Source organism: Mustelus asterias, chromosome 7 (assembly GCF_964213995.1).
Source record: "Mustelus asterias chromosome 7, sMusAst1.hap1.1, whole genome shotgun sequence".
Classification (NCBI taxonomy): domain Eukaryota; kingdom Metazoa; phylum Chordata; class Chondrichthyes; order Carcharhiniformes; family Triakidae; genus Mustelus; species Mustelus asterias.
Window position 1 is genome coordinate 112,066,391 of NC_135807.1, and position 24,023 is coordinate 112,090,413.

The 24,023-nt window shown below is 42.8% G+C and overlaps 1 protein-coding gene across 18 annotated transcripts in view; it reads right to left on the reverse strand.

The window, feature by feature from the left end:
- Window positions 1–24,023, reverse strand: part of rims2a (regulating synaptic membrane exocytosis 2a) — a 702,781-nt gene that overhangs the window by 514,494 nt on the left and 164,264 nt on the right. For 11 of the 18 annotated variants that reach the window (XM_078216685.1, XM_078216674.1, XM_078216678.1 and 8 more), the window contains 2 exons: window positions 2,431–2,498; window positions 1,085–1,204 (listed from right to left, as the gene is read on the reverse strand). In XM_078216685.1, the coding sequence (XP_078072811.1) occupies window positions 1,085–1,204; window positions 2,431–2,498 (188 nt within the window). Of the gene's footprint in view, window positions 1–1,084; window positions 1,205–2,119; window positions 2,329–2,430; window positions 2,499–24,023 lie in introns of all 18 variants that reach the window. The other 7 variants (XM_078216669.1, XM_078216668.1, XM_078216667.1 and 4 more) reach the window with 1 other exon arrangement.

A 24,023-nucleotide genomic window follows, 5' to 3' on the forward strand; every position in this document is an offset into this window, starting at 1 on the left:
TTTCAGCATTTTGAAGGGACAGTTTCCTCTGTGATACACTGGTATATCCTCTGTGGTACACTGGTATACTCCTCAGTCACCCTCAATCCTAGTGGCACCTTTCCATGCAAAGGCAGAAGATGTAACAACTGTCCTTTTACCTCTCCTCACCTCACTGTCCAAGGTCCCAGACACTCCTTCGAAATGAAGCAACAATTTACATGTACTGCTTTCAATGCAATAAATAGTATTTGCTGCTCACAATACACTCTCCTCTACACTGGGGAGACCAAACGGAGTTGGGATGATCGCTTTGTGGAACACCTCCATTCAGTCCACAAACATGACCCTAAGTTTCCAGTGGCCTAACATTTTAATTCTCCAGTGTGCTCTCATGCTGACATTTCTGTCCTTGGCCAATTCCACTGGTTCAGTGAAGGTTGAGAAACAGCACTTCATTTTTCACTTAGACATTTTACAGCCTTCTGGATTCAATGTTGATTCAGACCATCATCTGAGTGCCCTTTGCATTTCCTTTTCTTTCTGTATTGGTTTTCTTCTCTTTTTATGCTTTCACACAGCAGCACATGTGCTCCAGTCATATCTTTTTTTTAAGCTTTGTTTCTCTTCTTGCCCCATCTCTGTTCCCTTTGGCCCTGGTGGACTAGCTCTTCTGTCATTCAAACTCTGCTGTATTCACCTTATCACACACCTTCCTTTTGTCCTTGTTCACCCATCCCTTGCTCATAGTGCGTTACATTTCCAAATTTTCCCAGTTCTGATGAAATGCTAACCCTGTTTCTCTCCACAGATGCTGCCACAACCTGCTGAGTGTTTCCCAGTATTTTCTGTTTTTATTTCAGGTTTCCAGTGTCCACAGTTTTCTGCTTTAAGAAATGCGACATGAGTTATGCAACAGAATATATTCTTGCATATGTTAAATGGCAAGAAAGATACATTTTTTCTGCTAAAGGTTAGGTAATTCTTAATAATATGCTAGCTTTCAGGCTCTGTGTAACATCTTTGAATAAAATATCATTTGATTGTCACAGCAAAGAATATATTAAGAATTATAAGCAGCCACATGTAATAAATTATTACTCACCTTCAGACCCAGCAGCGCTCCAGAATCTCGAGGCACACTACCATCTTTCAGTCGTTTATTTAACAATATCCGACCAATTAGTCGCTCTCCATCTTTGGATGGTTGCCATGTCACTGGATGCTATGAGGTCAAAGCAATAACACATAGGTCTTTAATACCTAAACTTCCCTGTGTGTCACAGTATTTCTTTAATTAAGATTCACGGTTCCCCATTTAGAAAAAAGCACTGCAATTACACAAATATTTATGCTTCGATATCCAATTAGAATCAGCTTAATTCGGTAATTATACAGCTCAACTGGGTTATTTTTATCATTAGGGCCACTGCAATAATCCAGAATGGGATATCTCCACTGTTGCACAATTTTGGCATTCTAAAATTTTGTGTAATTACAGGCGTTCATTGTTTTAATTCATGCTCCATGCAAAGAAATAAGCAGACAGGGGCAAGACTTCTCAGTAATACCACCCAACTCCCAGGTCAGAAATCATCACCAAAACCAGCTACCACAATCACCATGTTTAAGCAACAGCAAGTACTAAAGCAGACAGTAAAAACAGTTCTATTACAACACCTACCAAAATGCCACTGCACCAAAATAAGTTCACATACATGACAGTGGAAGGGAAAAAAGAAAAACACAGTTCTGCGGCAAAACAGATCCAACTTTTCCTCTTAGTCTGATTTTAAAATACCATTTTAAGGTGGACACTTTAAGCTAGGTTAATTAGCAAAATTGGTTTGGGAAGTTCCAACAACATAGGTATCACTGAAGAACAACAACACATGATGTTTCTAAAAGTCTACCATGCAACTGTACCACTGAACATTCCTGTGCATTTTGGAAAAAAAAGTATTTAGTTTTGCTGCTGCTGGACAGCAAACAATAAAGCAAGCGACTCCAGATTTTTTTCATTTATCTGCACCTTTATGTGCATTTATTTTTTGTAAGGCCCTGTCCTTTTACATTGAATGACAGAGAGCAAACGAAGACCAAATGAGCAGGTAGAATGCAGGCTATACAGACTTAGTACCTTCTCGCTATGGCTATGTTCCTCGTTTAGTGTTGTGCTACTGCACGTATCTACCCCAGAGTCTTTAATCTGAGGCTCAGACCATTCCAAGTCCTCTTCCAATGAGTGGCCGCCAAATCGCACCATTTTCTTTTGCCTCTCAGACAAGGTGTTAGAGTCCGACAATACTGCCTGCTCACTAGTTTTTCTTTTTCCCCTTTGACTGTTCCCTACAGGCATGGGATAAAAAAAAAGAAACATGCAAAGGCATAAATAAAACAAAGGAAAGTGAAATGAAAAGAAACTGAATGTTAAGGCTCCACATGTCTCACCAAAGACATTGGGGATGCCTCACTGCTATGCCAAGACGCATGGTCCAGCCAGTAGTAATCCACGTCCCCTGTGAGAATCAAACACATAAGGAAGTGCAGAGGAGGAAGGTACAGGAAGGACAGAAATGGAAATTACAGACTTTATTGAATAGCAAGGAGTTAGATATTTGTGTGCATCAAAAAATGGTTGCTTGGCACAAATTCAACTTTAGAATCACTGATTCAGTTGCCAAATCTCATCAGTACTGCATTCTAATCTTTTAATTGAATTTGAGAGTAAATCCCCTCTAGTTTTTCATTACATGGCCGACAAACCAACTGTGATCAAGTGGGCAGGATAGCAACCTGCTCCCAAAGTTGCCACCATTCCAACCAGAATCATTGATTTTTATATTTCGAATGCTCATGTTTCACTGAGTTTTCAAATCTTTCTTTCCACTTATATTCATATTTAGATCACAAAATAATATTAGGAGCATATAAACATTATATAGTTCTTGCCTTTTGGGAGCAGTTAATGGTTGCAGTACTGAGAAAAAGGCTTTGAGAATTATTAGCATCTTTACAAAGGACCAGCAATAATAATTGAAAGACAGTGTTACTCACAGATGGAAACACTGAAAGATGTAATTTTGAAACCTTTTTATTTCAAACTGCATTGTATTGAAAATCTTTACGAAAGCCAAGAAGACACATTAGGAAAAAAAACAAGTACATTTTATATATTTGCAAAAAATCCATGAAAGAAGGACAGCGAACAGGAAGAATAAGATTAGTGAACAGAAGATCAACTTGAATATTCATACAAAAACATCTGAAGAGACTGTATCCTTTTTAAATGTTAACATAGACTTGTTTGCTGACAGAAACCAGCACCACATTATGTTCAGTTCCAAACAACTCTACTGGAATTTAGCCAAGTAATATCCAGTTAGTTTTAGACTTGCCTCTGACAAGCATGTAAAGCACACAGAGCAATGTAGCATGCTAATAGGCACCCACACCTCACTTGGAAGAGATTTTTGGTATCCTTTGCTGGGCAGTGAGCCTGACAGGATTATCTGCTGTTAGTCAATTGGCCCTAGAATTAATATTGGACTGATCCAGTAACGTGAAATTGGGTCTTATAATCTTAGTACTGCATATGGTGGCTGAAATGCACCTGAAATTCTTTTCATTTCACTTGAGAACGGAATGTCCAATTGAATCAATTTCTAAGCAATGGATAATGTTGTCAAATTACAAATTTTTGCTCTATTCAGATGATTAGCAATTTTGAATCAATTGCCCTTTTAAAAAGAAAATTTCCCATTTAGATCTGGCTTCTGTTTTTTCAGTCAGACAAAAATGAGCAGACAAGGTGTTCAGGAGATACCCAAGAACATCTCATATTCAGTTCTAAATACTGATGGGAGGAGAGAGTTCCTCTGGGGAGCGCAGCTAGAGCCATCACCACAATACATTGGATGGATTAGTTGTAAAGGGAGGGAAGAGAAAGCTCAAGTGAGTTATACTTATAGGGGATACTATCAACTGGAGCAAAGAGGCCTTTCTCTGGTAACAGATTGCAGGATGGCATGTCACTTCCTTGGTGTCAGAATCAAGGATATCACCGAGTGGCTTCGGAATATTCTGGAGGAGGAGGGTGAACAGCCAGAGGTCATGGTCCACATTGGTATCAATTGCATAGGTAGAAAAAGGTTTGAGAACTTGCAGGCAAATTTTAAAGGGGTTAGGAAAGTGATTAAGAAGTAGGACTTCAAAAGTAGTAATTTCAGGATTACCCCCAGTGCTGTGTGCTAATAAATACAGAAATAGGAGGATAGAGCAGATGAATGTATGGCTGGAGAGATGGTGCAGGAGGTAGGACTTTGGATACTTGGGGCGTTGGTTCTGGGGAAGGTGAGATCTATATAAGCAATAAGGGGGAATGGTGGCATAGTGGTAGTGTCACTAAACTAGTAATCCAAAAGCTCAGGATCATAGTCTGGGGAAGCTGATAGAATTTATATTAAATCTGGAATATAATGACTGTCTCAGTAATGGTAACCAATTGTCGTAAAGATCCATCTGGATCACTAATACCCCTTTAGGGAAGATAACCTACTGTTTTTATCCGGTCTGTGACCACAGAAACATCGCTGACTTTTAACTGTCCTGATGGGCAACAAATGCTAACTTTGCCAGTGAAACCCACATCCCATGAAAGAATACAGAAAGGTGGGTTGTGTTCAGCAGGGCTGCATAACTTTCTTGTTTGCTTGTGCAGTTGAGGAGGATTGTAATTATCTAGGCAGGGGGATGGGAAGCTGTGCATATATTCAGAAGGCAGAAAAGCAGAGCAGGAAATGGAGGGCAGAAAATTAGCAAGAGAGTTTAGAAGGCAGAGAAAAGAGTTGAAAAATAATAAAAAAGGAGTAAATTTCTGCTTAATGGTAAATACCTAAATGCAAGAAGTAGTGGATAAGGCAGATGAACTGAGGGATGGATGTGAGGAAGTTGTGGTAAACCACTGTTAAGCTTATTGCCTGTGTGTGTGTGACATGCCTGGGCATGCCCCTGCCGGCCCTGCCTGAGACTCCTCCCCCCCTGATCCAGGTATAAAGGTGACTGCTCCCCACCCCCCTGCCTCAGTCTCTGGACCAGTTCATCAGCATGGGTGTGCTCCAAGTCTTTTGCGAATAAAAGCCTATTTGTTCTTGCATACAAACTAGTCTTTGCTTGATTGATAGTGCATCAGAAGTATAATTTTTTTTAGCTTATTATTGAAATATAGCTTGGAGAAGGGCAAGAATGGCAGTTTAACATACCTGGTTACAGGGTTTTCAGACAAGATAGCAAGGGGATAAAAAAGCAGCTGGAGTATAAATGTTATTTAAAGAAACAATTACAGCTTTGAGAAAAATATGTTCAAATGAGGGCAATATATGTTGAACTAAGGAACTAAAGAAGTGGCAATCACACTGTTGAGATGTACGATAGACCTCCAAACAAAGAGGGAGATTGAAGAGCACATTTGTAGGCAAATTTCTGACAAATGCATAAACAATTAAGGCAGTAATAGTAGGAGATTTTAATTAGCCTCATATTAACTGGAAATACAATCAGTGTAAAAGACACAGATGGCAAAGAATTATTAAAATGCACTCAGGAAAATTTTATTTTTAAATTTGAATATGTGGTAAGTCCAACAAGTGCATGAGGGTGTGGATCCCTACCAAACCATCCAGATAATGAACATGGTCATCTTCCCCTCTAAGGGTGAAGTTTCTCCATCTTATTGTAAGATTCCCAAGAGGAATAAAAGAATGACCAGGGTGAGGTTAGGGCCGGTCAAGGACAGTAGTGGGAACTTGTGCATGGAGTCAGTAGAGATAGGCGAGGTGATGAATGAATACTTTTCTTCAGTGTTTACCAAGGAGAGGGGCCATGTTTTTGAGGAAGAGAAGGTGTTACAGGCTAATAGGCTGGAGGAAATAGATGTTCGGAGGGAGGATGTCCTGGCAGTTTTGAATAAACTGAAGGTCGATAAGTCCCCTGGGCCTGATGAAATGTATCCTAGGATTCTTTGGGAGGCAAGGGATGAGATTGCAGAGCCTTTGGCTTTGATCTTTGGGTCCTCGCTGTCCATGGGGATGGTGCTAGAGGACTGGAGAATGGCGAATGTTGTTCCTCTGTTTAAGAAAGGGAATAGAAATGACCCTGGTAATTATAGACCGGTTAGTCTTACTTCGGTGGTTGGTAAATTGATGGAAAAGGTCCTTAGAGATGGGATTTACGACCATTTAGAAAGATGCGGATTAATCCGGGATAGTCAGCACGGATTCGTGAAGGGCAAGTCGTGCCTCACAAATTTGATAGAATTTTTTGAGGAGGTAACTAAGTGTGTTGATGAAGGTAGGGCAGTTGATGTCATATACATGGATTTTAGTAAGGCGTTTGATAAGGTCCCCCATGGTCGGCTTATGATGAAAGTGAGGAGGTGTGGGATAGAGGGAAAGTTGGCCGATTGGATAGGTAACTGGCTGTCTGATCGAAGACAGAGGGTGGTGGTGGATGGAAAATTTTTGGATTGGAGGCAGGTTGCTAGCGGAGTGCCGCAGGGATCAGTGCTTGGTCCTCTGCTCTTTGTGATTTTTATTAATGACTTAGAGGAGGGGGCTGAAGGGTGGATCAGTAAATTTGCTGATGACACCAAGATTGGTGGAGTAGTGGATGAGGTGGAGGACTGTTGTAGGCTGCAAAGAGACATAGATAGGATGCAAAGCTGGGCTGAAAAATGGCAAATGGAGTTTAACCCTGATAAATGTGAGGTGATTCATTTTGGTAGGACTAATTTAAATGTGGATTACAGGGTCAAAGGTAGGGTTCTGAAGACTGTGGAGGAACAGAGAGATCTTGGGGTCCATATCCACAGATCTCTAAAGGTTGCCACTCAAGTGGATAGAGCTGTGAAGAAGGCCTATAGTGTGTTAGCTTTTATTAACAGGGAGTTGGAGTTTACGAGCCGTGGGGTTATGCTGCAACTGTACAGGACCTTGGTGAGACCACATTTGGAATATTGTGTGCAGTTCTGGTCACCTCACTATAAGAAGGATGTGGAAGCGCTGGAAAGAGTGCAGAGGAGATTTACCAGGATGCTGCCTGGTTTGGAGGGTAGGTCTTATGAGGAAAGGTTGAGGGAGCTAGGGCTGTTCTCTCTGGAGCGGAGGAGGCTGAGGGGAGACTTAATAGGGGTTTATAAAATGATGAAGGGGATAGATAGAGTGAACGTTCAAAGACTATTTCCTCAGGTGGATGGAGCTATTACAAGGGGGCATAACTATAGGGTTCGTGGTGGGAGATACAGGAAGGATATCAGAGGTAGGTTCTTTACGCAGAGAGTGGTTGGGGTGTGGAATGGACTGCCTGCAGTGATAGTGGAGTCAGACACTTTAGGAACATTTAAGCGGTTATTGGATAGGCACATGGAGCACACCAGGATGATAGGGAGTGGGATAGCTTGATCTTGGTTTCAGATAAAGCTCGGCACAACATCGTGGGCCGAAGGGCCTGTTCTGTGCTGTACTGTTCTATGTTCTATGTTCTAAGATGATAGTTGGAAGAAAGTGATATTATAAATGGCTTCAGCGTAATGCATTGAATGCATATATTTCCCTGCCCTTCCAATCTTCAGTGGGCCCAGGTGATTAACTAGTGTCAAATGCATGCTTCTTGATGAGATCAAATTTGTCAGATTGCTATTCTTCATTTTCTGTTTGCCAAGGAAGATTCAATTTTCTCACTAGCACTACGTCCTGTAATTCTTGGGTCATCTCAATCAATTCACCACTTTGTCTGAAGAAGGAATTCTCTCTTGAGGAGATCAGACACCCAGTTCTTGTATGTTTGGGCAGTCTTTCTCATTGGTTCAATTTGTGCATTTAGCATCATTATATCATTATTATTTTTATTTATTCAAACACAAATTTTGCTGTCAGAAATTGAAACTGTGTGTGTTGCTGCTACTAATATGTGAAATACTGGGGGCAATTCTCCCATCACGACCCGCAACTATTTTGGCGGGTCGGGCTGGGAGATGTGCGTTGCTGGCTTTTTTTCCGGGATTTACGCATGCACTGGGAACGCATGCGCATCTCCCAGAGTCGGAGTCCAGACCACGCTAGAAACCGGCAGGAAGACAGCTAAGTGATTTGACTCTTTTTTTAATATGTTTTGCATGTGATTATCGGGATCTTGATGGGCCCGATTGAATTTCCCACCCCGCCAGGAGTACTTAATTCCGGTGGGGTTTAGAGTAGCTCCCCACGTTCGGGGAACGAGCGGGAGACCCAGTTGGAATAAAGGGGGAGTGCAATCGGGGCCTCCTAGGGGGTCGTGCGGCAGGGGGTGCCGCCTGGCCATGGGCAAACTGGCAGTGCCAGCCTGTGCCACCTGGCACTGCCCACGGGGCAAAGTGCCCATGCCCAGGGAGCACCTTGGCACTGCCCACCAGGCATTGGGCAGGGCCTATTATGGACAATCGATGGGGATGGGGGGACCCGCTGCCACTCTGCATGGGGATCGGTCTGGGCTGGAGGGACGCCTGCGATTGGGGCGGGCTAGGGGAAAGGGGGGGGAGGGGGGTTGATCCGCCCGGGGGGAGGGAGGGTCAGCTAGGGTCTGCCAGGGTGAGGGGATTGCCACTGCTGGGGTGGGCTGGACATTGGGGGGTTCCGGGCTGGGTGGGGGGGGGGGTGCGGGGGGGAGGTCAGGACTGGCCTGGGAATTGTCGTAGGGGCCACGATCAGGCCGTTGGGGGGGGGCTGCTGGAGCTGCAGCACTGCGGGGGTCCCGGGTTCGCCAGCAATCGAGCTCGCCAGTAAACGGGGAGACTGACAGATCGGAACCACTGCGTGTGCGCAGAGTTCCGGAGCTGTCAGACTCTGGCACGAATAGGCCCTGCCCTCCTGGGTTTTTAATGAGATTCCCAAATGTGACCTCTGCAGTGCACAGAGTAAGGAGATTTGAGTGAGAAGCTGCACTGAAAAAACAGTCGTGATCTACCAATTCCCACCAATTCAGCACTTTTGGGAGAATCGCCCCCACTATTTCAGAATTGCCCAACATTTCAGATCTTAAGTGGAAAGAAAGTACCAAACAGATCCAAACCATTTTTTAAAAGTCTATGTAATTCAATAAAAAGTATAACATCTCTTTAAAATAACAGTTTAAGTTATGCTTAAAAATGTGTATACCATAAGCAACTTTAATTAGAAATTAAATACAGACTTGATGTAAAAAAAAGCAAATCTGTTAAGGTTATTTTCTAGATAATGGCTATGGAAAATCCAAAACAGCAGACTAAACAAGAGCTGTGTGTCATATCTTATGTGATACAATCACTAGAATAAGCAAATTTATTTGTCTTTATTTCTAATTCTTCTGAAATTGTTAATCTTCTACATCACAATAATATAATCAACAGTGGTAATAAGGGTATTGATTTGTACCATTTCCTCTTGTATGCCAGGCAGATGATACACAGACTATGTGGGTAAACAAATTTAACTTTGATATCCATTTATATCCTTTCGTTTTGGTTTCTCATCTGAAATTAGTTGTAATTCTCAGGCAATAAGTTACCTTTGTATGCATGGACTTCAAAGTTTGGCATTGATTCTATTTTTGCTTCAATGGTACAGAAGCCAAAGCTGAATCTAACCCCGCAATATCAGTCAAATTTGATTCCCCTCGACAAGCACCTCATTGTGCAAGAGACAATTTCAACGATTCAGTTCAACTTTACATGTCATAAACTGTGCAAAGAATATAGTATTCACTATATTCCTCACTATATTCTTTCAACTACCATGTGAGTTTGGATTAATAGCTGAATGCTCTGACTGTGCTATTAAAATGAGATGAGGCTGAGGCAGGGGAGGTGTGGTGCAGGAATTGATGGAGAAACATCTCATCCCAGGCTGCAAACTGCTGTGCTGTCTAATACAGTGCAGCGTAGGAATAGAAGTAAGCTATTAAGCTCCTTGCCATTCAATGACACCATGGCTGATGTGACCAATTGTAATTCCATATGCTTGCCTTTTGCCCCATTTCAGTTAATGCCTTTGACTAACAAAAAACTATCTTGGAATTAAAACTCATCTAACATCAATTGCAGTCTATTGAAGAGAATTCCAAATGTTTAGCACGCTCTGTATGAATAAGTAGCTACTAATTTCACTCCTGAAAGGGGTAGCTCTAGTCTATGACAATGTCACCCACACCTGTACCCACCAACCCATCCCACCCCAAACCCTAATCCCAGATTCCTCAACTAGTGGAAATAATTTCTGTCTATCCAGACAATCTGTTCCCTTTTAATACCTTAAAAACTGAACAAATCACCCTTCAACATTTTAAATTCCAGGGAATATAACCTCATTTGTTTAATCACTCCTTGGTAGCTTAACTCTTAAGAGTCTACACTAGCTCCAAGTCTGAAGGTGTGGTGTCCAGAATTGCTCACAGAGCTTCAGGGGCCATCTAACCAGGCCTTCGTACAGCTGAAGCATAACTCCACCCTCTTGAACTATATTATTGTAGGTATGAAGGCCTGCTTTCCATTAGAGCTTTTGATCATTTTTAGTACCCTAATAATTGTATATTAGCAGTGGCTGAGGAGACATCTATGACCATTGTTCCCTAATCACATCCACAAAGAAACAACTTGGACTCATATATGAAGCACAAAGGCCTCAAAAAATACTTTGGGTTTTACAATTTAATAAAATATAGAACCAGCAGCACAAGCAATAAGTAGATGATTGTGAGTTTGAACTCCAAACCACAATAGTTTGGCCACTAAATGAAACCTCAATATGCTTAGTATGCATTCTGTTGAGCGCTAACATAGCCAGTTGGTCAAACGGAAGTGCAAGTGCTCAAAAAAGCTTTCAGGGAGCAAATCATGCACACAGCTCTCAAACCTATGTGGCTGAAGGAGACTAAATATTGGCACATAACTGAAGCAGAAAATTAAAGTGAGATGAAAGACAGAACTACAAATCTTTTATTTTAAAAAACAATCACAGATTCTTCAACAACCCTTTAGCTAGAGATAACGTTTCTACATACTTAGGGGCATTTAGATTTTCACACTTCTTTGCATTTTTTCTAAGCTGCAGAAAGGAATGTATAATTTAGTCTGGACATACTGGGACAAGAGTGCCAGGAACAAAATTCTAGGCCTGTCAAATTTAAACAACACAAGCAAGGAAGTAAGACAGATGGGTCAGTCCACGATCCAGTGCACTAAGCAAGGAGAGCAGCTCACAAGGAGCCTATTATAGGTAATTAAGGACATGCAATCTTTGATTTTCTATCTAATTATTTTAATAGATGAAAAATCACAGGTTACACAAATTCAATGTTCTCAACTATGCTCCCTGTGATTGCTGCTCACTGTTAGATCCCAGAATCGCCCTTTATAAGTAGAAATATAATTGAGTTGTGTGAATGTCTGTGGAATCATCAGAGTTAAAGCCCCAGATAGCCTATTATCTGCAGTTCGGACACCTCAGGCTTTAAAAAGGGTGACTTGATTAGTCTTAAATCTTTTTCGAGCTTTTAGCTATGTTATTTGTGAGAGCAAATTTATTGTTAGGCATATAGATTGAATATCCTGGCACACCAAACCTCTTGGAGAATGCAATACATAACCTAGACTGTTCAGGTTTCTCAGGTAATTTCAGGCTCTTTGTACTCATTTCTGTTCTAACTGGTTACTTCAACTTCCTTTATTGTTCATGCAAAGGAGGGGCATTTTGATCTGGAGGAGTGGATCAGTTTGGGTGTGGATTGGATGTTAAATCTAGCAAAAATGTGAGCATGTCTAGAAGCCAGCTCCAATCCACTTACATCCTCCCATGTTTAACACAAGAACATTAGGGCTTGCTGCATTCTTTTGGGAGAGGTGTGTTGCCTAACAAGATATGAAAATCATTCAACTGAAATGTTATTTCACCAGTTTTAAGTTTAATGTTGCATCTATAGGTTTTCTGGGGTTCCTGAAATATACTATTGAAAACAAGACAAGAATGCAGTGGCAATTGAGAGAGTTAAATCAAATTCGCAGAAAGTTTCCAACAAATACTCACTACTTGCAGTTGCTTTCTTACCAACTAGTGGGAAAGGGTTTCTTTCTACAATTTTTGCTGAGAGTTTACTTTGGCGATTTTCTGAATCACATCAGGATGGATGGTAGTTGGTTGACTTGGACTAGATCTCAGGCAAGGAGAAACATGATCAGCAGCAGCAGCAGCAGCAGCCTGTTGTTGAGACGTCTGCAGCTGGTTAGCAGAGGGAGAGCAGCAGAGGGTGCAGAATACCCACTGAACAGGGTATACCGGCAGAGGCTGAGTTGTTTATATATCAGAAAGCTGACATCTGCAACCTCCGGCTAAAAGAACTGGTCCATGCTGGATCTGGTGGCTGGCCACATGTTACCATGACCAGCAAACTGGCTGTCACCCTCAATATTTTTTGCCTCCCAGATTCTTCCAGGGCTCTGCCAGAAACAATGCACAAGACAGATGGCTGATAAATTATTTACCAGGGCAGGCTATTTTGTGAACTTTACCTGTGATGTTGCCAGTCAGAATGAGGTGGCTTCCCACAAGTGCAGTGCAATCCACACATTCCCAGATCAGCCAACAGTATTTATCAACCTCAAGGGTTGTACAGCTGGTGTGCAACCACAAAGATATTTCTGCAGTTGTGCACCAGGTTCTTGGGGAGCTGTCATGTTGCACTCATCCTGCAACATCTCAGACCTGCAACAGACTAAAGGGATGGTTGGAGTTTAAATATGCCCACTTCAAACTTGGCTGACGGCACCAATCAAAAACCTGACAAATGATGCCCCAGTATACTACAATAAATGCTACATGACCTCTGGATGCATCATTGAAGAAACCATTGGCACCTTGAAGATACAGTTCAGGTGACTCAAAAGGTCTGAAGGCATCCTTCAGTATGCACTAGCCAGGGTGGCTAACATGGTTGTAGTGTGATAGATTTTACACAACATTGTGCAGCAGCAAGGTTTTGATCTACCAGAGGAATAAGGTCCTAAATGCATATCATCTTTGGATAATTCTGATATGGAAGATACCCCAAAAGACAGCTCCATCTGCACCCAAGCAGGATATTGGTATTCTGGCCAGCATGTGGGTTCTAAATGGTGAAAACAAAGGGTGAAACGTTGAAGCATTTGAGTGCAGTCCCGACTTCAACATCCCCATTTGCCATCATCCCTATTGCGGACCTGGCATACTTCATTGCTAACATTCAGTTGATGCATAGCGGTGGAGCACTGTAAGGTGAAGGCTAAATTATCTGTTGTCCTAGGAACGGCAGCAAACATTCTGGCATACAGAGTACAAATGACCATGATTAAGGCACGCATGGGGTGGAGTCCTATGGAGACGACGGGGATGGAAATGTCGACCACATGCCTTCACCTGAGGCGTAATCGTGTTGGAGGCAGGAAGACAGCAGGGTGTTCACCCACCATCCTCCCGCCCAATTAAATGCCCTCTCTGCCTCCAAACATGCCACAAGAGAGGACAGAAGATTCCATTCATGGATGAATTTCACTGCGTGTTTGATGATGCATAGAATTGTTAACTTGCCCATGCAAGAAGACCTTCTCACAATCCCCTGTGATCCCACTAATGCTGGAGGCAGATTGTCCAAATTCTCTGTAATCATGATCAACATGCTTGGAAGCCCTGTCAATTCATCACACATGAATGCGCTGCTTCACAATGATTATCCTTTTCATTAATCCTCTATTTTAATGCCAGGAGTATTACGAGTAAAATGGATGAATTAAGGGTGATGATTGACATGTGGAATTGTGATGCGGTAGCCATCACAGGTTGAGGGACGAGCAGCTCAACATTCCAGAGTATAGAATGTTCAAGCGAAACAGAGGAGGGGGTGAATGAGGTGAAAGTATTACAGTAATACTTAAGGAGTCAGTTACTGCAGTGAGAGATGATATCTTGGAGGGGGCATCAAATGAAGCTTTGTGGGTAGAACTTAGGAATAAAAAAAGGGCCAGCCAGATTGCTAGGTGTTTATTATAGACTCCCAATTAGTCAGTGGGAAATTGAGGAGCAAATATTGTACAATTTACAGAAGTGTGTAAAAACAATAACAATAGGGTAATAATATGAGGTGATTTCAACTTTCCAAATATTAATTGGGATAGACATTGGGCGGGATTCTCCAGTCTCCCTGCCGCGTGCTTCTCGATGTTTGCTGGCGGCAGCGCTCTCTGCTGCAGCCACTGTCAATGGGATTTCCGAATGAAAGCACCCCACGCTGCCAGGAATCCCGGCGGGAGTGTGCTGCTGGCAGGATCAGAGAATCCCACAGACTTGAACAGCCAGAGAATTCTGGCCATAGTGTTAAGGGCTTGGATAGAATAGATTTCTTGAAATGTGCAAGGAGAATATTTTAGGTCAATTTGTAAAGGGTCCAACAAAGGAAGGAGCTGTGCTGGACCAAATACTGGGGTTGAAGCTGGACAGGTAGTGGAGGTGGTGGTGGGGGAGCATTTTAGTGATAGCGATCACAACATGGTACAATTTAAGCTTGTTATGGACAAAAAAGTGAGAAGTTGAAAAACAAAATTTTGGATTGGGAGAGAGTGAATTTTAGTAAAATAAAGCAGGATCTGGCCAAGGTACAGTGGGAATGGCTACTTGTGGGGAAATCTACAGAAGAGCAGGGGGCGGGGTTCAAAAAGGGAGTAGGGAGGGTACAGGTCCAACATGTTATTTCTAGGGTGATAGGAAGGATTAACAAACCCAGATAACCATGGATGACCTGAAATATTCAGGATACGATGAGAAGGGAAAGAGAGTCTTTTAGCGGGTACAAGGGGAGCAAATCAACAGAAGCATTAGTGAAGTACACAAAAGTGCAAGGTGGAGCTTAAGAAAGCAATTAGGAAAACAAAGAGGGGATATGAAAAAGCTCTGACTGACAAAAATTGTGAAAATTCCAAGATATTCTATAAGTACATCAATGGGAAGAGGATAACCAGGAAAAGAGTACGGCCCATTAGGAAACAAGGAGGCAATCTATGGGTGGAGCCAGAGGATACTGGTGGAGTGTTGAATGAATACTTCACATCTGTCTTCACCCAAGAGAATGAAGATGAAGGTATGGAACTCGGGGAGAGAGACTGCGAGATTCTTGAGCAAATTGACAAAGGGAAGGACAAGGTATTGGACGTGTTGACAGGCTTAAAAGTGGATAAATCTCCAGGCACGGATGAATTGTGCCCCAGGCAGGCTGTGGGAGGAGATTATAAGGGGTTTGACCAAATTTTTAGTTCCTGTCTGGCCACGCGGGAGGTACCAGAGGACTGGAGAACAGCTCATGTTTTTCTGGTATTTATGAAGGGTTGTAGAGATAAGCCAGGAACTACAGACTAGTGAGTCTCATATCAGTGGTAGGGAAACTATTGGAGAAAATCTATCTCCACTTGGAGAGGCAAGGCTTGATCAGGGATAGTCAGCATGGCTTTGTTAGAGGGAGCTCATGCCTAACAAATTAGATTTTTTTTTGAGGAGGTGACCAGGTCTGTAGATGAGGGTAGTGCTGTTCATGTAATCTATATGGATTCCAGCAAAGTATTTGACAAGGTCCCACATGGGAGACTTATAAAGAAGGCAAAATTACATGGGGATACAGGGTAGTTTGATAAAGTGAATACAAAATTGGCTCAGCTGTAGGAGACAGAGGGTGATGACAGAAGGCTGCTTTAGTGACTGGAAGTTAATGTCGAATGCTTCACCAAAGGAATCTGCGCTGGATCCCCTATTATTTGTCATTTATATAAACAGCATAGGTGGCTATGTTTGGGGATGGTAGGGTTAGTAAATTTGCAGATGACACAAAGATTGGCCAGGTGGTTAACGATGAGGCCGAGTGACTTGGGCTACAGGAAGATCTGGATGGGATGGCCAAATGGGCAGATAAGTGGCAGATGGAATTTAACCCTGTAAAGTGTGAGGAGATACACTCTGGAAGGAGTCATTTGATAAGAAAGTGTTAGGACAGGTGATGGCCTAGTGGTATCATCACTAGATTATTAATCCAGAAACTCAGCCAATATTCTGGGGACCTGTGTTCAAATCCCGCCATGGCAGATGTAAAATTTAATTTCAATAAAGAAATCTGGAATTAAGAATCTACTGATTACCATGAAACCATTGTGGATAGAAAAACCCATCTGGTTCACGAATGTCCTTTAGGGAAGGAAATCTGCCATCATTACCTGGTCTGGTCTACATGTGACTTCAGAGCCACAGCAATGTGGTTGACTCTCCACTGCCAGAGGAACAAAGGGGTCCTGGTGTGTTTGTCCATAGATCTCTGAAGCCAAAAGGGCATGTTAGTGGGATGGTACAAAAAACATTTATCAATCGAGGCATAGGTTTCAAAAGCAAGGAGATCATGTTGGAGTTGTATAGAATTTTGGTGAAGCCACAGTCGGAGCACTGTGTATAGTTCTGGTCGCCACATTATCAGAAGGATGTGATTGCACTGGAGGGGATGCAGAGGAAATTTATCAGGATGCTGCCTGGGATGGAATATCTAAGTTATGAAGAGAGGTTGGATAGGCTTGGGTAGTTTTTGTTGGAGCAGAGAAGACTGAAGGATGACCTGATTGAGGCATACAAGATTATGAGATGCATGGACAGAGTGGATAGGGAACAGCTGTTTCCCTTATTTGAAGGATCAGTTATGAGAAGACACAAGTTCAAGGTGAGGGGTAGGAAGTTTAGGGGGGATATGAGGAAAGACCTTTTTTCCCCAGAGGGTGATGACAGTCTGGAATGTGCTGCCTGGGAGGATGGTGGAGGCAGATTGTCTCACATTCTTTAAAAGGTACTTGGAAAAGCACTTGACATGTCATAACATTCAAGGCTATGAGCCAAGTGCTGATAGAGAGATAGGTCAGGTGTTTCTCATGTGTTGGTGCAGATGGTGGCAGCACGGTGGCACAGTGGTTAGCACTGCTGACTCACAGCGCCAAGGACCGGGGTTCAAATCCCAGCTTGGATCACTGTCTGTGCGCAGTTTGCACGTTTTCCCCGTGTCTGCGTGGGTCCCCTCTGGGTGCTCCGGTTTCCTCCCACAATCCGAAAAACAGGCTGGTTAGGTGCATTGACCATGCTAAATTCTCCCTCAGTGTACCCAAAGAACAAAGAACAAAGAACAGTACAGCACAGGAAACAGGCCCTTCGGCCCTCCAAGCCTGTGCCGCTCCTTGGTCCAACTAGACCAATCGTTTGTATCCCTCCATTCCCAGGCTGCTCATGTGACTATCCAGGTAAGTCTTAAACGATGTCAGCGTGCCTGCCTCCACCACCCTACTTGGCAGCGCATTCCAGGCCCCCACCACCCTCTGTGTAAAAAACGTCCCTCTGATGTCTGAGTTATACTTCGCCCCTCTCAGCTTGAGCCCGTGACCCCTCGTGATCGTCACCTCCGACCTGGGAAAAAGCTTCCCACTGTTCACCCTATCTATACCCTTCATAATCTTGTACACCTCTATTAGATCTCCCCTCATTCTCCGTCTTTCCAAGGAGAACAACCCCAGTCTACCCAATCTCTCCTCATAGCCAAGACCCTCCATACCAGGCAACATCCTGGTAAACCTTCTCTGCACTCTCTCCAATGCCTCCACGTCCTTCTGGTAGTGCGGCGACCAGAACTGGACGCAGTACTCCAAATGTGGCCTAACCAGCGTTCTATACAGCTGCATCATCAGACTCCAGCTTTTATACTCTATACCCCGTCCTATAAAGGCAAGCATACCATATGCCTTCTTCACCACCTTCTCCACCTGTGTTGCCACCTTCAAGGATTTGTGGACTTACACACCTAGGTCCCTCTGTGTTTCTATACTCCTGATGACTCTGCCATTTATTGTATAACTCCTCCCTACATTATTCCTTCCAAAATGCATCACTTCGCATTTATCCGGATTAAATTCCATCTGCCACCTCTCCGCCCAATTTTCCAGCCTATCTATATCCTGCTGTATTGCCCGACAATGCTCTTCGCTATCCGCAATTCCAGCCATCTTCGTGTCATCCGCAAACTTGCTGATTACACCAGTTACACCTTCTTCCAAATCATTTATATATATCACAAATGGCAGAGCCCTGCGGAACACCACTGGTCACAGACCTCCAGCCGGAAAAAGACCCTTCGACCACTACCCTCTGTCTCCTATGGCCAAGCCAGTTCTCCACCCATCGAGCCACTTCTCCTTGTATCCCATGAGCCTTAACCTTCTTAACCAACCTGCCATGTGGGACTTTGTCAAATGCCTTACTGAAATCCATATAGACGACATCCATGGCCCTTCCTTCATCAACCGTTTTTGTCACTTCCTCAAAAAACTCCACCAAATTTGTAAGGCACGACCTCCCTCTTACAAAACCATGCTGTCTGTCACTAATGAGATTGTTCCGTTCTAAATGCACATACATCCTGTCTCTAAGAATCCTCTCCAACAACTTCCCTACCACGGACGTCATGCTCACCGGCCTATAATTTCCTGGGTTATCCCTGCTACCCTTCTTAAACAACGGGACCACATTCGCTATCCTCCAATCCTCAGGGACCTCACCCGTGTCCAAAGAAGCGACAAAGATTTCCGTCAGAGGCCCAGCAATTTCACCTCTCGTCTCCCTGAGCAGTCGAGGATAGATGCCATCAGGCCCTGGGGCTTTGTCAGTTTTAATGTTCCCTAAAAAACCTAACACTTCCTCTCTTGTAATGGAGATTTTCTCTAACGGGTCAACACCTCCCTCCGAGACACTCCCGGTTAACACGCCCCTCTCCTTCGTGAATACCGATGCAAAGTATTCATTTAGGATCTCCCCTATTCCCTTGGGTTCTAAGCATAATTCCCCTCCTTTGTCCCTGAGAGGTCCGATTTTCTCCCTGACAACTCTTTTGTTCCTAACCCGAACAGGCACCGGAGTGTGGCGACTGGGGGATTTTCACAGTAACTTCATTGCAGTGTTAATGTAAGCCTACTCGTGACATGAATAAATAAACTTTAAACCCAATGGGCCGAAGGGCCTCTTTTCTGCACTGTCTGGTTCTGAAAGCAAATCTCTACTAATACCACAACTTGAGTACCATCTACTGTTCTGTCAAAATACCTACAAAAGAATATTTTGTTTTGGACGGACTGACACCAGAGAGTCACCAGAGATCCAATGGTTCGATTGTACAAAGAAATTACATAAATAAGGCTGGTACTTTCTGAAATATAGAAGGTTAAGGCTGTGATTTGATTTAGATTGTTAGGATTTCGAAAGGAAATGATAGCGTAGTTAGAGAAAAACTTTTTCTGCTGGCGGGAGCCATTAGGGCAAGGGCTTATAAAATTTAAACCATAGAATCATAAAATGTTTACAGCACAGATAGCCTATTGACTTGTTGAATCTATGCTGGCTTGTTGAACCAATGAAGGGACTCTTTCCTATATCCCTGCAGTTATTTTGCTCTTCAGGTGCTTATGCTATTTCTTTTTGAAAGCCATGATTGAATTTGCCTCCACCACCTTTATCAAGCAGTGCATTCCAGATCCTAACCACTCACTGCTTAAAAAAGGCTTTTTCTCATGTCACGATTGTCACTTTAAATTGTCTTCTGGTTTTCAATGTGATGCACCATCAATCGAGCAAAGACTAGTTTGTATGCAAGAACAAATAGGCTTTTATTAGCAAAAGACTTGGAGCACACCCATGCCGATGAACTGGTCCAGACTGAGGCAGAGGGGTGGGGAGCAGTCGCCTTTATACCTGGACCGGGTGGGGGAGGAGTCCCGGGCAGGGCCGACAGGGATGTGTCCAGGCATGTCACATATACAGGTAATAAGCTAACAGTGGTTTACCACACAATGAGAACAGTTTCTCACCATTTCATCTTTCTAGGATTTTGCACACCTCAATCTAATCTCCTCTCAACCTTCTCTTTTCTAAGGAAACAACCCAACAGGAATTAAAAGGTGCCCATGAAATAAGCGACCAGGTGGCAGGTCCATGCATGGAGCATCACCAGGCACCAACATCCATATTGAGGCACCAATTCCCATACACCTGAACTCCATGGTCAATGATAAGTGAATGATGCATTTTGATAGTGGAATAACTGCTTCACAATTGTGTCATTGTATCAAGTTAAATGATGAAACAGCATAAAAGGCTCCAAGTTAAAGAAAGGACTGCAGGAATCAGACATGTGGATTAACTGGGTGATAATTGTTTGTTCAATGCAGAACCTTTTATGAAAGTTGAATGTCTTGACATGCAATGTATAATGATTAGTCTATTTTTCCCCAGTTAACCGTGGCCAGATATGGGATCAATAATAGGAATGTTCTGTAGAGGTGGGCATCTCATTAACACCTGTGTTACAGATAGCCTTAGCATATAGTTCTGATGGGTAGAGATTGTTTTTAAGGGCCTCTTATGAAAGATCAGCAAGGCCACTTCTAGGAGAGAACTTCTTAGTTTGCATGCTGGTTGATTAGTGATAAAGATTTTGCACAGATAAAGGTGGCCTTAAATGTGCTAGGCCTTATTTGGGCCTAGGCACTGAGCAGCCACAAACCACGACCATTTAATATAGCAGAGAAAGAAAGGCTGCCTCACATTGACTTCTCCCTCTCGACCTAGAGGCAATGTGAGCAAACACATAAATATATTGACTAGACATTTCACTGGGTGATAATTGTTTGTCCAATGCAGAACCTTTTATGAAAATTAAAGGTCTTGACATACAATGTATAATAATTAATCTATTTTTTTCCCCAGTTGATCACGGCCAGAAATGGGATCAATAATAGAGGTGGGCATCTCATTAACACCTGTGTTACAGATAGCCTTAGCATATAGTTCTGATGGGTAGAGATTGTTTTTAAGAGCCTCTTCTGAAAGATCAGCAAGGCCATCTCCAGGAAAGAACTTCTTGGTTTGCTAGCCCTTTGCACTTATCCTCATATGGAATGATTGTTGATCTGAAAGAGGTGAAATTCCTGGTTGCACATGTCACTATCCAGTGGTCTAAAGTGGCCCACACCATTTTATCAACCTCTTTCCTCCATCCCCACCCTCTGGAAGCCAGTAAAATTCTGCCCGTGGATCCTCAATAAGCTCTACAAATCACCATGGAAAATATTGGTCTGCTCCTTCTTTTCAGAATGCTGGCCTCCAAAGTTCTGCTTGGTTTCCAAAAGGCCATTGTTGCAGGATCTCACAGCATATTGAGTCAACCTGTTCATGCCACCACCATGTCTCACATCCATGGGTTTGTTTAAGGCAAGTGGATGCCACAGGCATCCCCCATGTCAGGCCAGGGCCTCCAAGTATCTCAATCACAGCCTCTGTTTCAGCCCTCTCACCATACATTCACTGGAGTTACACCAAGAATGGACTACATGGCAGTGGGACTTTGACTCCAGCAGTTTTAGTTGTACCAGTGATTGTATGAAAAATGCCTGGACTCTTGCCTCACCGAGGAGGGAGTTCCAGTTATGTATAAATGCAGAAAATCCAAGATGACAAAACCAAAACACAATGATATTAATCATTTGTGTTCTGAAAGCAAGTCATATTCAATTCAAAATATTAACTCTGTTTCCCTCTCCACAGATGCTGCCAGACCCCAGTGCTTCTAAGGTTTTCTGATTTTCTTTTATTTCAGAAATCCAGCATCTACAGTATTTTGCACTTATTTTAATGTTAATCAAAACCTCAGCCCTGACGATACAACAATGGCGAGCTAAGTTCCCAGTGCCAGTACACGCTCAGAAATTTACCTGAGAGAGAGAGGTACGATTTATTGATCCAGTTTGCAGGAGAAAACTGTGGGAAATGGCAACCACTCCGTCCATTATACTCCATCCATTTATTTTAGTAGATGGAAAATCATGGACTCCACAATGGTGCCTTTCTGAGATCCAATGCCTGCATTTTCTATACCTCTGTTTTGACAATGTAAACAAACATGATGGTGGCTACTGGGTGGAAATGGAATTCATAGGCAACACCTCAGACAGTGGGAATGCAGGTCCATTGCAAACCAGGGCGGCACGGTGGCACAGTGGTTGGCACTGCCGCTTCACAGTGCCAGGGACCTGGGTTCGATTCCTGTCTTGGGTCATTGTCTGTGCGCAGTTTGCACATTCTCCCCATGTCTGCATGGGTTTCCTGCGGGTGCTCTGGTTTCCTCCCACAGTCCGAAAGACATGCTGTTTAGGTGCATTGGCCATACTAAATCCTCTCTCAGTGTACCTGAACAGGTGCTGGAGTGTGGTGACGAGGGGATTTCCACAGTGACTTCATTGCAGTGTTAATGTCAGCCTATTTGTGACAAATAAATAAACTTTAACTTAACTTTAACTTTAACCATACGATAAGCTAAAAATCGCAAATAGATCTCTATGGGAAGACGGAAAGCAGAGACAAGGCACTTTCTCAAAGCAATAATGGAAAATCTATAAGGGACCAGCTCAGGGCACCCAATTGAGCAACCTACTGATCAGTGAAAAAAGGAGCATTAATTGATGCCATGAAGATGATCTGAAGCTTGTGCTCTTCAATGAAAAGAACTGGTCATAAAAGGATTTGAAGGAGGAATCCTTTAAAATAAGACTAACAAAAAATATATTTGTAACATTAACCCACAAAAATCAGGTCACTTGCTGTATTGTTATTCCCTAAACTTGACCTTTCAGTTAATTGCAACCCAAAATTCTGAAATGGTTCCCAGTTTAATTACAATTTATAGGAAGTCAAAGTGACTTATTTAATGGAGCATTTGGAGAGCATATAGTTGCGGATAGAGAGGGCTCATGGATGTGCAACCCTGGCTAACTTGCTGTTTTCATAAATCATGAAAATATGTATCAATTTTAACCATCTAAACTCTACATAAAGAATGCAGTCAAGTACTAAAACGTCTGGTCAGCAGGTATTCAATTGGAGAGCTGTGAAAATACATATGCAGGAGAAGAAATAATGGTAACAGAGATAGTGCGTTAACACTGGAAGCAGGGAATTTGTTTATCTTGTACCAATAGGAACCACCAACACTCAGCAAAACATTAATTTATGTGAAGGATTTTGTTTTGGAGGGGCGGGTTGTGGTGGTGGAGAAAACTAACCACTGTGAAAATTGTCGAGCACTTCAATATCTCTTAGAAATGGGTAGTGTATTTTGCAGCACCACATTGCTGTGGGTATTCAGTATTGATTTCTCTTCAATAAATTGTTTTTATAGATGTTCAGCAGAAATATAAAGCATTCCAGGTAACATCAATGATTCCAAGCCAGATTATTTCCATGAAATAAGCAAACAAACAAAAAATAGAGTTACAGCCACTGGGTACAGGAATGGGCCATTCAGCCCCTCTTACCTATCCGATATTCAATTAGTGTGGAGATGCCAGCATTGGACTGGGGTGGGCACAATAAGAAGTCTCACAACACCAGATTAAAGTCCAACAGGTTTATTTGGAATCACGACCTTTCGGAGTGCTGCTCCTTCATCAGGTGAGTGCCTGATGAAGGAGCAGCGCTCCAAAAGCTCGTGATTCCAGATAAACCTGTTGGACTTTAACCTGGTGTTGTGAAGCTTTTTACTATAGTCAATTAAAACATGGCAGATCTGTCTCTTTACTTCATTTATCCAGCTTCATCATCCCTTAAGGCCCATGCCTCACAAAAATCTATCAATCTCAGTTCTGAAATTGCATAACTGATTTCACCTCAACAGCTTTTCAGAGCAGAAAGCCCAGTTTCCAGCACCGTTTGAATGAAGTGTTTTTTGACATCACCCATGAGCAGCATAGCTCTAATTTTAAGATTATACGTCCTTATTCTGTACTTCACCACCAGGGAAAATAGATTCTCTCCACTACACTGAATTTCTAAATTTCTTAAGCTACTCAACCTCTTAATCTTCTACACTTGATCATATAGAAGTCTAGTCTATGGAACCTC